Source organism: Clupea harengus, chromosome 3 (assembly GCF_900700415.2).
Source record: "Clupea harengus chromosome 3, Ch_v2.0.2, whole genome shotgun sequence".
NCBI lineage: Eukaryota > Metazoa > Chordata > Actinopteri > Clupeiformes > Clupeidae > Clupea > Clupea harengus.
In genome coordinates, this window is record NC_045154.1 from 5,117,326 (window position 1) to 5,129,392 (window position 12,067).

At 43.4% G+C, this 12,067-nt stretch overlaps 1 protein-coding gene across 1 annotated transcript in view; it reads right to left on the reverse strand.

The window, feature by feature from the left end:
• Positions 1-12,067, reverse strand: part of LOC105911283 (SH3 and multiple ankyrin repeat domains protein 2-like) — a 74,293-nt gene that overhangs the window by 58,030 nt on the left and 4,196 nt on the right. Inside the window, exons 2-5 of the mRNA XM_042707495.1 lie at positions 6,016-6,144; positions 4,705-4,913; positions 2,937-3,140; positions 2,467-2,538 (exon numbers count right to left, since the gene is read on the reverse strand). Coding sequence (XP_042563429.1) covers positions 2,467-2,538; positions 2,937-3,140; positions 4,705-4,893 — 465 coding nt within the window. The 5' untranslated portion in view covers positions 4,894-4,913; positions 6,016-6,144. The remainder of the gene's footprint in view (positions 1-2,466; positions 2,539-2,936; positions 3,141-4,704; positions 4,914-6,015; positions 6,145-12,067) is intronic.

A 12,067-nucleotide genomic window follows, 5' to 3' on the forward strand; every position in this document is an offset into this window, starting at 1 on the left:
GAGAGAGACAGTGAGAGAGAGATGGGGGGGAATAAAGAAAAAGGGAGAAGTGATGGAATAGATGATGGAGCACTGTGACTGTGGCACATGACAGTAGGATGAATGTTGGATAAGTGCCATCTCTCTCCCTCTCTCTCTCTCATGTAGTTTCTTAGGGACACACATGCTGCCTTTACCAGGCCGGATAAAAATAGCTAGCAGAGCAGCTCCCTGAGCACAGCGCCATCAGAGAGAGAGAGAGAGAGAGAGAGCACACAGCTGCCTCTAGGAAGGAGAGAGACCCTTCACAACCCCCCCCCCCCCCCTCACACACACACACACACACACACACACACACACACATTAGTACTTTCAACTGAACCAGAAGCACCAAACTGGAATTTGGTGAGAATACAGTCTCAGACACATAGTACATCTGCAACAAAAAATCATAAGCCAAGCATTATGCAGGGAAATATATATTATTTAACCCTTAGCACACGCTGGGACCAGTGGAAGACTCAACCTCTTAATAATTCACTTTAAAAATACTCAACCACATGGCAGCATGTGTCTATAAATCCATTACGTCTACATACCTGCAGGGGAAGGAAGTGAAAAAGCATGTCAGTTTGTTTCTTACACTGTGTATGATATCATTTTAAAACGCTGGAAGTTGGCGTTATGTAACCAGCATAACGTTCTTTGACGGAAGGGTTGCACAGTGTATCTGGGTACTGAACTATGGCGCGCACAGAGTTGGCAGACATCAAAATTCCAGACCCAACCATTTCGATAAGTCTTTTTTTGTTAACATCCCTCAGATCCCCGAGCAAATGAACAGTCCAGGGGCGAGCCTGGAGCCAACGGGCAGACGAGACGAGACGAGACGAGATGAGACGAGATGAATGGGTGTCAGCAGAGTGCTCAGCTGACGCTATGGCTGCCAGTCAGCCATTGTACAACACTGGACAAAATATGCAATTAATGTGGCTTCCCGGATAGAAACCCATCAGGAGGGGGTCTGTCTATTACTGTAATTGCTACTAATGTGAACCCTTTAGCTGACCTGAGATCTGTTATCCAGCAAGCTCCCAAAGAAAAAAGGGAGAGGGGGAGGGAGAAAAAAGGGAGTTGAGGACAAGGACATGAATATTCCAACCCGTTGCTCTTTATCATTAATTCATGGTGTGCTGGTATTACTGTTGGAATTCATTTCCACTCAGTTTGTGACAGAAATCCAGATGCTACAGTGCCTCATACTCCTGCAGATCATCCACACACAGCCCTGATGATAGTCCTGCAGATCATCCACACACAGTCCTGATCATCCACACACAGCCCTGATCATCCACACACAGCCCTGATCATCCTCCTGCAGCTCATCCACACACAGCCCTGATCATCCACACACAGCCCTGATGATACTCCTGCAGATCATCCACACACAGCCCTGATCATCCACACACAGCCCTGATCATCCACACACAGCCCTGATCATCCTCCTGCAGCTCATCCACACACAGCCCTGATCATCCACACACAGCCCTGATGATACTCCTGCAGATCATCCACACACAGCCCTGATCATCCTCCTGCAGATCATCCACACACAGCCCTGATCATCCACACACAGCCCTGATCATTCCCACACAGCCCTGATCATCCTCCTGCAGATCATCCACACACAGCCCTGATCATCCACACACAGCCCTGATCATCCACACACAGCCCTGATCATCCACACACAGCCCTGATCATCCCCACACAGCCCTGATGCTAGTCCTGGCGAGGCACGCAGTTCAGCTGTGATGAGACCCAAAGAGTGAGGCTGTGTGCCACCATATCAATACCAGCGTCAGCATCAGCCCATGACCAAACATCCTGACATGTGCCTAACTGGAAAACTCTCTGGATGAAGTCATGGATGATTAGGATCATGTCTGCATCTCTGACATATGAGGACAAATAGAACATTATAAAGTGGCAGCATAGTTGACAAATTTATTTAATGAGATTTTTAAGGTGCAGTCATTTGTAATAAAGGAAAATGCATTTCGAAGTAGATTATGTTATTCTAAAGGCCTGAAAACAAATCCTAATATTTTAATATGACTGCTGATCTTAAATTATAGCAGTCTATGCCAATTGTTTGCAAGATGCAAATTGTCAGAAGAACTATTAAAAAAATAAGATCTCTTGAAAGCACTGAAGTACTGCACATGTTCTACCTTTCACAAAACATGGGTCTTTACACACACACACACACACACACACACACACACACACACACACACACACACACACACACACACACACACACACACACACACACACACACACACAGACACACACACACACAGACACACACACACAGATACACACACACACATACACACACACACACACACACACACACACACACACACACAGTACAAACAAACAGGCACACAATCATGCACCCAGTGTAAACAGGCGTACTCTCACCTGAGTGTGCAATTTTGAGATCTGTTTTTCATCCACATTTGGCTGCTGGTAGACTCTGCTCTTGTAGCGAAACTTCACCAGAATGTAAAACAGAGCGGGAGGGCCAATTAGTGGGCATGCAGAGCTCCAGCCTACCCATCAGAAGTGCAGATACACACCAGTAGTTCAGGGCACCATGCAGGCTCACTACGTCCTGTGGCGCACACAGAGAGAACTTCACAAGCCTCCTGCTGCACTTTACAATCTGATTTACAAAAGCCTTGCAAGCATTAGTTATAGTGAAAGAAAACATAATAGCCCTCTTTCATGTCAGAGAGTGTGGAAGGGAAAATTCTTCCTTCTGATATACATAATAGCTTAAAGCATGTTCCATCCATGGATCCATGAAACCTCATACTGAACGTTTTTTTCAGCCATTATGTGTTCTGAAAGCACAGGCAGATTAAGACTTCTGCGGCTCTCCTCCCTACCTCCAGAGTGGGCACCCCCTTGTTGGTGGGCAGGGAATGATCGCGGAGGAGCCGCTCCTCGTCCAGGAAGCCGCTCTCGCGCCCGTCCACGGCCGGCCTGAAGAGCCCGTAGTTGAGCACGTCCCGCAGGCTCTGGGTGAGGGTGCACAGGATCTCCTGCTTGGCCACCCACACGGTGGCGTCGGCTTTAAACCGCATGGATTTCTGCCCAAGGGAGGGAGGGAAGAAGTCAGGTGAATTTCGTTTAGTCTATGGCTCGTTTGTTTTGACAAACATATGCTATCAGACAAAACAGGGCCAGAAAAACAGCTTCAGGAACCCCCCCGCTAGTGCCTCTCCACACATAGCCTTTGTTTACTGTGGAGAACCCTGCAGTTCATCACACAACACCTCATAAGGGTATGTGCTAATAACTGTTTGCTACAGTCATCGACAACAGGGAGTTGCTGTCCGTGTTTATTTGACACCAGCTCAGTTTTACCTCCCAAAGGGGGACTGTTGACAAAGGAAAACAAAAATGGAAAGGATGCAGTCACTTAATTGAAGACCGTGCTAAGAAGGTTTGCCTGTCATACTCCAGTGAGTTGCGAAAAATAAAAACACCCATTAAGAACACTCCACTCCTTTTAGACTTGAAGCAGTGACCTCAAAACTGAATTCTACCACACTTTTCACACAAGTTAATTCTTAGCCTCAAGTCATGGCGTGTGTGAATCAGTAAGATGTAGCCCAGTGTTCTGCATGTGGTATTGTGTTCGCTACACAGCTGTTGTTCAAATATATTCAACAGTATTATGCATCATTAAAAAGAATATGCTGAGGAACAAAGTGTTGCTTTGTCAGTGGTTATATGCAGTTAATACATTCCCCCTTTGAAGTCCTGTTAAAATTTTATCCAAATAAAAATCGTGATTCAAATAAAATACTGACCACTGCTGGCATCACAACATGTGCACCTGGATTAACTCAGATTGGTTTTGGAGAGATGAGACAGATTTCGATTGGGGACAGAGGCAAGAGAATTCATAAGTTTGTCTATATGATTCATTCAGGACGAGACTAAGGCACTTTTCTCCACTTCAAATGACTGAGTGAGCTTATCCAGGGGCTTTGATAGAAAAAATACCTCAACTGCTGATCCTGTGTTCAATGTCAGCGTACTGTAAACTATAACTGTACTGTGTTGTCATGTTATAAAGGAAGACACGAGAATCACAAGAGACATTCTGAACAAAGACTGCCTTTACAAAGGACGTTAGCTTCAGCAGCAGAAAGCTTTGGGATAAACAAACATCTACAACATGACATCCCAAAGGAGGTAAATGCCAGGGTACTGGCGTCTCTGTTTGTGCATGCACAAGTCTAGTTTTTGTTTTCAGGGAAGACAACATGGATGGATCCTGTCTGAACAGACTTGATTGGAATCTCAGTTTAATTCTAACCTTCCAGCATCTCAGTAAACACTGTTATAAGGATGTAGCTGATTTGCATTTATAGTAGGTTGAAGACCTACTGTCTGTAGATGATCCTACTGTCTGTAGATGGTCCTACTACCTGTTGATGGTCCTACTACCTGTTGATGGTCCTACTGTCTGTAGATGGTCCTACTGCACTCCTGCTGATCCTGTCTTTTACATTAATCTTAGAAATCTAAACAAATGTCATGGTTTCTCTAAACAGATGTTTCAAGTTAGTTCCCTGCTGAGAACTTGACACCAGCACATTCATTATTTGCATTGTGTTGTTAAGAGGAGTGGCCTGTACTCACGGACTGCTGCAGGTCGGGGATGACCACGCCCACCAGCAGCGAGTCCGGTGGAGCCCCCAGGTCTGGGCGGCCGCTGCTGGGTCGTGACCTCAACCGGGGCTCCTCCCTGGAACTCTCCGAATCAGAGCCCCCGGAGCTGTCAGATAAGCTTCTCGCCATCTCCTCACTGGACGAAGGACTCTCAGGCATCGCCAGCTGTCAGTGGAGCTCTGGGGGGGGGGTGCCACAGAAATTCAGATTAAAGATACAGTCCATGTGATTATGGCGAGAGGTTGTTGATATTTGGGCTCAATGGCCAATTCAATTACATCCCTGCCTTTTGTGCTCCTGAAGCAACGTATCCCATTTACAGAGCCAGGACTGCTTTTTTTGAAGCACACACACACACACACACACACACACACACACACACACACACACAATGGACAGCTGGAGGACCGTGTGGAGCAATTTGCTGAATCTGATCAAAAGTGTGTTGGATTAGAATCACATATCCATTTAATACTGATTTCAGATGACAAAGTTTCATTAGCGGTTTTCTACTTCTCCTAGTCATTCTGCATACCATATTTTACTATCTGAATATGTATACCCTATTTTACTATTTGAATATGTATATTCTGAATGGGAGCACTAACTCTAACCCTGGGTTTCTCTCATCCTCATGATTTGTGTCAACACGAGATTGTTAGAACAGTGAGAGATCAATCAAATGTAACTGGCAGTTGTGATGTCCATCTCTTTGAAAGCTTCCTGTTTGGTGAGTAAAGATAGAGAGCCCCAGACACTGTTCATGAAAATGATCAGAATTTAAAGTCAGCAAATTTGAGTATTTGAGAAAGTACTTTAGCTTTAAGGGTATTCTAATCATACATCCCAGAACATTGGCATTTTATTGCTGACTTCATCACATGCCTTCAAAACATTGCCAAACCTTCATCATTCTCTGACAACTGGCTGTCCATCCATACATCTATTAAACAAACTTCTCATTTGATCTTGCACACTCCAAAGCGCCCTTTCATCCTCAAAGCACAGTACATTGAAGCACAGGCCACTTCAGCCTAGCAAATGCCAATTCTGGTGAAACTGCTTTCCAGTGCAGGTTTAATCAATACAGCTACGGAAGCTATAAAGTGGCGAGAACAGTGCAGGCTCTTTCACTAGACTCATTTCTCTGACATTTATCCTCAAAATGACAGACAAATGACAAAAAGGATTGGATCCCATCTTTTCTTTAAGATTTCTTTAAGAGCTCTCTCAGCTCTTCCTTCATACACCAAGGCGAAAGAACACTTGGGTCACGCTTACCTCTTTATTGCTCTTTATCTGCTGCACTGCCTGGCAATGGATAAGAGGATGGAATAGCACAGCCAGGGACGAGGTCAGAGGGGGAATTCAAACAGACAGCTGCTGGGGCTCTGAGTGCTGCCATCCATCCTGCAGGAGGCCATTACAGAGAGTTCTTTTTGAATCTGGTCTGTAGATATTGCACATATTCTGCCTTTACCAAACACAAGCCATTTGAAATATGTGTAGGTGAAATACAGGGGTGATAACCCCAACAGATTTTTTGCTTATTATATATTATTAACCTTTAATAAAAAAGTATTCACTGTGAATGTTGAAATATGTTGGTGTAGAAGCGTGGCTTTGCTAAGATCACAGTTGTTACACAAAAGTACTGGCTTAGGAATGAGATCAAATGTCTGGGTTCACTTGGTAACCAGACGAGTAACCACAGCAGACACTTTGAGGATGAGAGTAAACCATCTCTATCTGGGGCACGCAGAAGCCTGGGAGTCAACAATGTCATAAATGTATTCAATAACATAGAGCTTTAGCTGGACCCCTACCCCCACCACACACAGAGAGAGAGAGAGAGAGAGAGAGAGAGAGAGATAGATAGAGAGACAGAGACAGAGAGAGAGAGAGAGAGAGAGAGAGAGCAGTGTAGTAGTGGCACCATTCATCATGCCTGTCAGATACACTTCCCCCAAAAAAACACCACCAAAAGAGGCCAAAAGGAAGTGAGTATTCTGTTTTTTTCTGTCAGGTCTACGCAGCAGGTTTTCATGGATGGCTCCCATAACAATGCTGCAGAGTGGAGCCTGCTACTGGGCTTGGATGTGTCAATGCCTCCCCTCATGAACAGAGCCTGCTACTGGGCTTGGATGTGTCAATGCCTCCCCTCATGAACAGAGCCTGCTACTGGGCTTGGATGTGTCAATGTCTCCCCTCATGAACAGAGCCTGCTACTGGGCTTGGATGTGTCATTGCCTCCCCTCATGAACAGTTTACAGCATGCAGAGGAGGCGGGTGTTTAATTAAAACACAACGGAGGGCTGGAGCTAATTGTCTTGGCTTTTGGTTCAAACCATTGCGAGGGTGTGTGCTGATACAGTGAATATAATATGAAATGTGCTGTTCAACATTCTCCTAATATCCATAGCCCCCAGGTACTTCTACTTAAGTCTGCAGAAGCACAACAATTACACTGTCTGTGAGCTGGGATCAGCAGCGAAGCCTCGGCGCCGGCACAGTGAGATATTTGGATACATAAATCACGGTGGAACACAGACCTGAAATTCAGCGTACAGTAATGACCACCGGGCCTTAAATGCACAATGGTGTCCATTAAAGCTCTGTACGGGAACGGTGGGTCTGGAAGTTTCTATCCTCCAGTTGCTACTGAGGCTAAGACCCTGTTGAGACTAAATGTCTTGATATGTGAGCTTTAAAGGGGTGGCGATCACCATCATGAATCTAACAGCAGAAAGTAGAACAGATTGTGGAACGAAGTTCCATCAGAGAAAATCCATGAATCCATAATAATGAATAAGAGTTTGAAAATGTTAATAAAACAAATATATATAGTATGTAGAATAACAAACATACACAAGACTCAAAATCAGTCATACTTATTTCCTCTCCATCCTCATCCTCAAACTCCTTCTTTAAGGATACCCAAAAGCACTCTAGCTCACGCAGCATGCCACTCACTGTATGCTACACTTGTAGCAAGTAGCAAAGAGCAGGCTTATGTCATCTTGAGTAGGCCTAATATGTTGACATGTCATGCAACAAACACATCTGAATACGTATCTGTAATATTATAATTATTTTAATCATTAGCATTATATGTGTGTTTGTGTGTGTTAAAGTTAGATATGCAGATGTTAAAGTTAATTCGCCTATAAGTCAATCAGCTTGTAGGTACTATGGAGTTCAAAAAGCAGCTGTGACACAACCTGATACCGCCAAATTAGGTGATATTTCAGCACTGTTTACATGGACAGCGTCGTTACGTGCTTGTTTGGGAGATGCGTGTAAAAATGAATGAATGTCTGTTAAATCCCTCATTAGAGAAGACTCATAACTGCATAAGATAAGTTCCATCATTATTGGGAAACGGGGCCCAGATTATATTGCTTTTGAGGGAAAGATCTGCAACATAAAAGCTCCAATTGTCAATTGCACAGGCAAAGATTAAAGTGAAAGACATTCTTTTCAAAACTTTGTAAGAATACGTAGGATTTAATTTCACCTCCTCAAATTACATATGCATATGTATATGCATATTAAGCATCCGCAACATGATGGCCCATTTCAGCACCAGCACGTGGACAGCGTCAGTCTGAGTGACGACAACCTAGAAGGCATTCCTGAGATGTGCAGATAGGGGCAGCCTTCTGTTGAGGAAACACATTGCATCATGGTATTTCAGCAGAACCACGGGACTCCCCGACTTATCTTTGGCCCAGGGGCGAGAATTACCTTTGAGGATGTTTGAGTCTCCCTTTCCCTGAGCTGTAGCAGTTGAGGTGCCTGTTCAATCAACATGGCTAAAGGCTGAGTGATTGGCGCATAGGGAAGCTCAATCCGGCAGTGCAAATGTAAGGGTTGTTTTGACACCACAGATATAGTTTCAGCCCCAGAATGAACAGAAGATGAATGGGAGATTTCCTCTGGCAGGAACAAACATCCATTCCATTCCATTGTAAGTCCAATACATAATGCCTCAGTAGACAGGTGGCAACAGACTATCTATTATGAAACCATTTATAAAACATATGACTGTGACCAGTTATCTGGGCACCACTGAACTCAGTTAATCCTAAAACTGCACCGACTCGCAGTCTTTTTCTCATTCATTAAATCCATCACAAGTTCCATTAAAGATTGACTTGTGTCCTTCACTTTGCTCTTCTTTGCTTTGCTTTCTGAAGCGGCAAAAATCCGACCTCACGCTGTATCGTACTGAATTGTAATGAATTTCGGAACCTCCTTCTCACCGGGTGAGCATGTTTTTTTTCATCTAGGCCAGGCTCACATCTCTGAGCAAGCCGAGCTGAGGCAGCGGCGCCCAGGGGACCAGGAAGGGAAGAGACACATCACTCAGCCCCAATGAGCGCTGCCCTGAATCTCTGTCTGCGCCATCCACCCCAGGTGCCACGCAGCAGGAAATAGGCCAGCGAGCCCCAAGCAGCGGCCATTTCTCCGTCAGGGTTCCTTTGCAGGCAACTCCAAATTGCTCAAGTGCCATGTAAGTCTTAAGCTGTCATGTGTATCATTGAAACATGACAGAAAGATTTCCTTTTTCCTTTAAAGATGACCTACTTTAATCAAGCTTTTATTGCTTAAGGTAAAATATTGTCAATCAACTAATTATAATGGCTTTAAATCTACCATTGCTCCTCAAAATCTTTCCTAGAGGACAAAACATACTGCACTCCCCCCATCTAGAAGATTGGATCTCGGTTATTGTCTTCATGATTTATTTGGATGCACTTAGAAATGTTTTATACAAAGAGTAAGCTGGCCTTTGGAGACGTATAATTTGTGTTAAACTGGCTAAAGGACACCACTTTGAAGAATAAGTCTTACAAGAACATTCAAGAGCAGGTATTTGCTTAAGTCTGTAATGTCTGCATTTTAAAGCTCATTATGAGGGCATTGTCTCTATGGAGTTTATACTTCAATTTCCACAACTTGAATCCAAACCAAATTTAAAGTAAAGACTGCATGGCCCAAAAATAGAAAACAAGGATACCACTGGTGTCTACCCAAGCATAGCCAGTGTTTGATGCTGAACTGCTAAACTCAAACGCAGACATGAAGCCCCCTCCCCTCCCCTTAGTGACATCCATGTCTAACTAGGTCTGTGGGAGGTAAGAACAAGGAGAAAATCCAAACAACAAAAAGCACAACGGTAATAAATGTAATAAATCTACATATTACAAATAACATAGTAGAAATGTACATCAGTACATGAAGGATGTAGATGTAGGAGCAATGTAAGATATTGATAGATATAATAATCTTAATTCAATCTGTCCTGTTACTGAAGGAGACAACCATCCAAGAAGTTCAACAGGTTGGAGAACAATGGAGAACAGATGTATACATGCTGTATACATGCTATAGATGGTCCATCATCAATCAGTCATCCAATCAAAACTAGTTCAACAGCAATACTAACAAATCTTGCCAGTTGCTTATAAAAAACAAAACGCACCCCTATGGTACAGGGATAACCTGTGTCAGAATGTCAACAGACATCAGGAAGGACTCTGGAGAGAGGGGTGGAAGGGATGCAGGCTGGTTCACTGACAACCCTTGAAACGTTGAAAGCTCCAGTCTTTGAAAAACGACACACAGGAAAGAAACACAGAGAGTGTGCATACCAATGACTGTACAAAGTATGGACAGCATGGCGTCGTGCACTCGCGTTAAGAAGAAATTAAGCTAAAATTGGTTGGCCATATTCGCAAAAATTGCAGCCAGATTCTCCACTGTAAATGCTTTTTGTAGCCGAGCATGCGTAGTAAACAGAACATTGGTTGGGTTGCCCAGAAACTACCATATTTCAATTATATATTTTTTTTGTTCCTTCTGGGGGCTTCACTTTTGACATGAGTGCATGCTGCCCATGCTTTTTACAGTCATTGGTGCATTCACTCTCTGTTTAAAATGCTATCATGGTGCATACTCTCTCTGTTTAAAATGTATTTCATGAAAGCCTCATTATTACCAAAACATGTCGACCACCACACATAATACACTTTACAGCTAGTTAGCAGGAGAGACTGGGGGGAACAAAGAGAATTGGCTGTACCTGAAGTTGTAAATATGCAGTATCTTAAGATAAGAAACAAGTATCTCAAGGCTCGCCCACCCTCATTTATAATAGTGGACAATTACCTTATACTGTTATTCTCTAGAACCCAATACCTCAATGAAAATGTTTCATGTAAATTAACAGGGATTAGTTTTTTTTTCCTTTCCTCCTTCAATTCATTTTCTATTCTGTAAGGCTTATTCCAGTTCTTTATTGTATTAAAGTTTGCTCTGATTGGTCAGCTCCGCAGGACTAACATCGTCATTGGCCAATAAGCATTGTGTTATGAGATTGTGTTGCGTCATCATGCAACAGAAGAAAAGGCTGGTATTCCAACAAGGAGTTTCAGGCAGCTGACAAAAGTGGTATCTGTGGGAGAGTATTACTCCCTGTGGGTTTTGTAACTTTGCAGACTGCTTACACACGCAAAAAGCTATACAACACACTAAAGGACAGGGAAAAGCTATACAACACACTAAAGGACAGGGGGGAAACGAAAAAGATAATGAGTCCTCTTTAATGATTATAAGCATTTATACAATAGGCAAAACAAATATAGAACGCAAAATCCAAGACACTATAGGGTATTAAAATAAAATTTAAATTGATTTGTGTGTTGGGTTTGTTCTGGTATGTATCTCTCTCTCTCTCTCTATGTGTGTGTGTGTGTGTGTGGACTACTTGCATTGCGTTTTTGTTATGTATATATTTTGTATTTTGACTGAAGGTGGGAATGAAGTCAGAATCATGGAAACCTGGTGGGTGGGTAGAGAGAGAACTCTGGCTAACTTAGTGGTGGGTTACATCACATAGTGGAGGGTTACATTTCCCCTGCATGTCAGTGCAAAGGGGGGCTCACAGCATGAATTCAGACGGTCTTCATCTGCCATTCGAGTTGAATGAGAAACCTAGTCAGGTAGATGCATCTGTAGTCAATTCCAAGTCTTATCAGGAAGAGTGAAAAAAAGTATTTCAGGTTTTTACTGGCCTGAGGTGCTTTTCGAAGAGCCCTCTTATCTACTTCATTCGTTAGATGTGCCTTAAGATGTACCTTCATTTTTTGAGGTGTTTCCCAGAGCGTCTTTCATTAAGGAATTCCTTAAGACCCCCAAGAGAGACTCTGGTAAGGTTGGCCTGCACCCCTCTTAGCTATACCTTAATCACTATACCTTAGTAGTTCATTTTGAATCTCTAGTGAATACAAATCTAAACTTCTAACCTGCAACTGTCCTGATTTGGGAA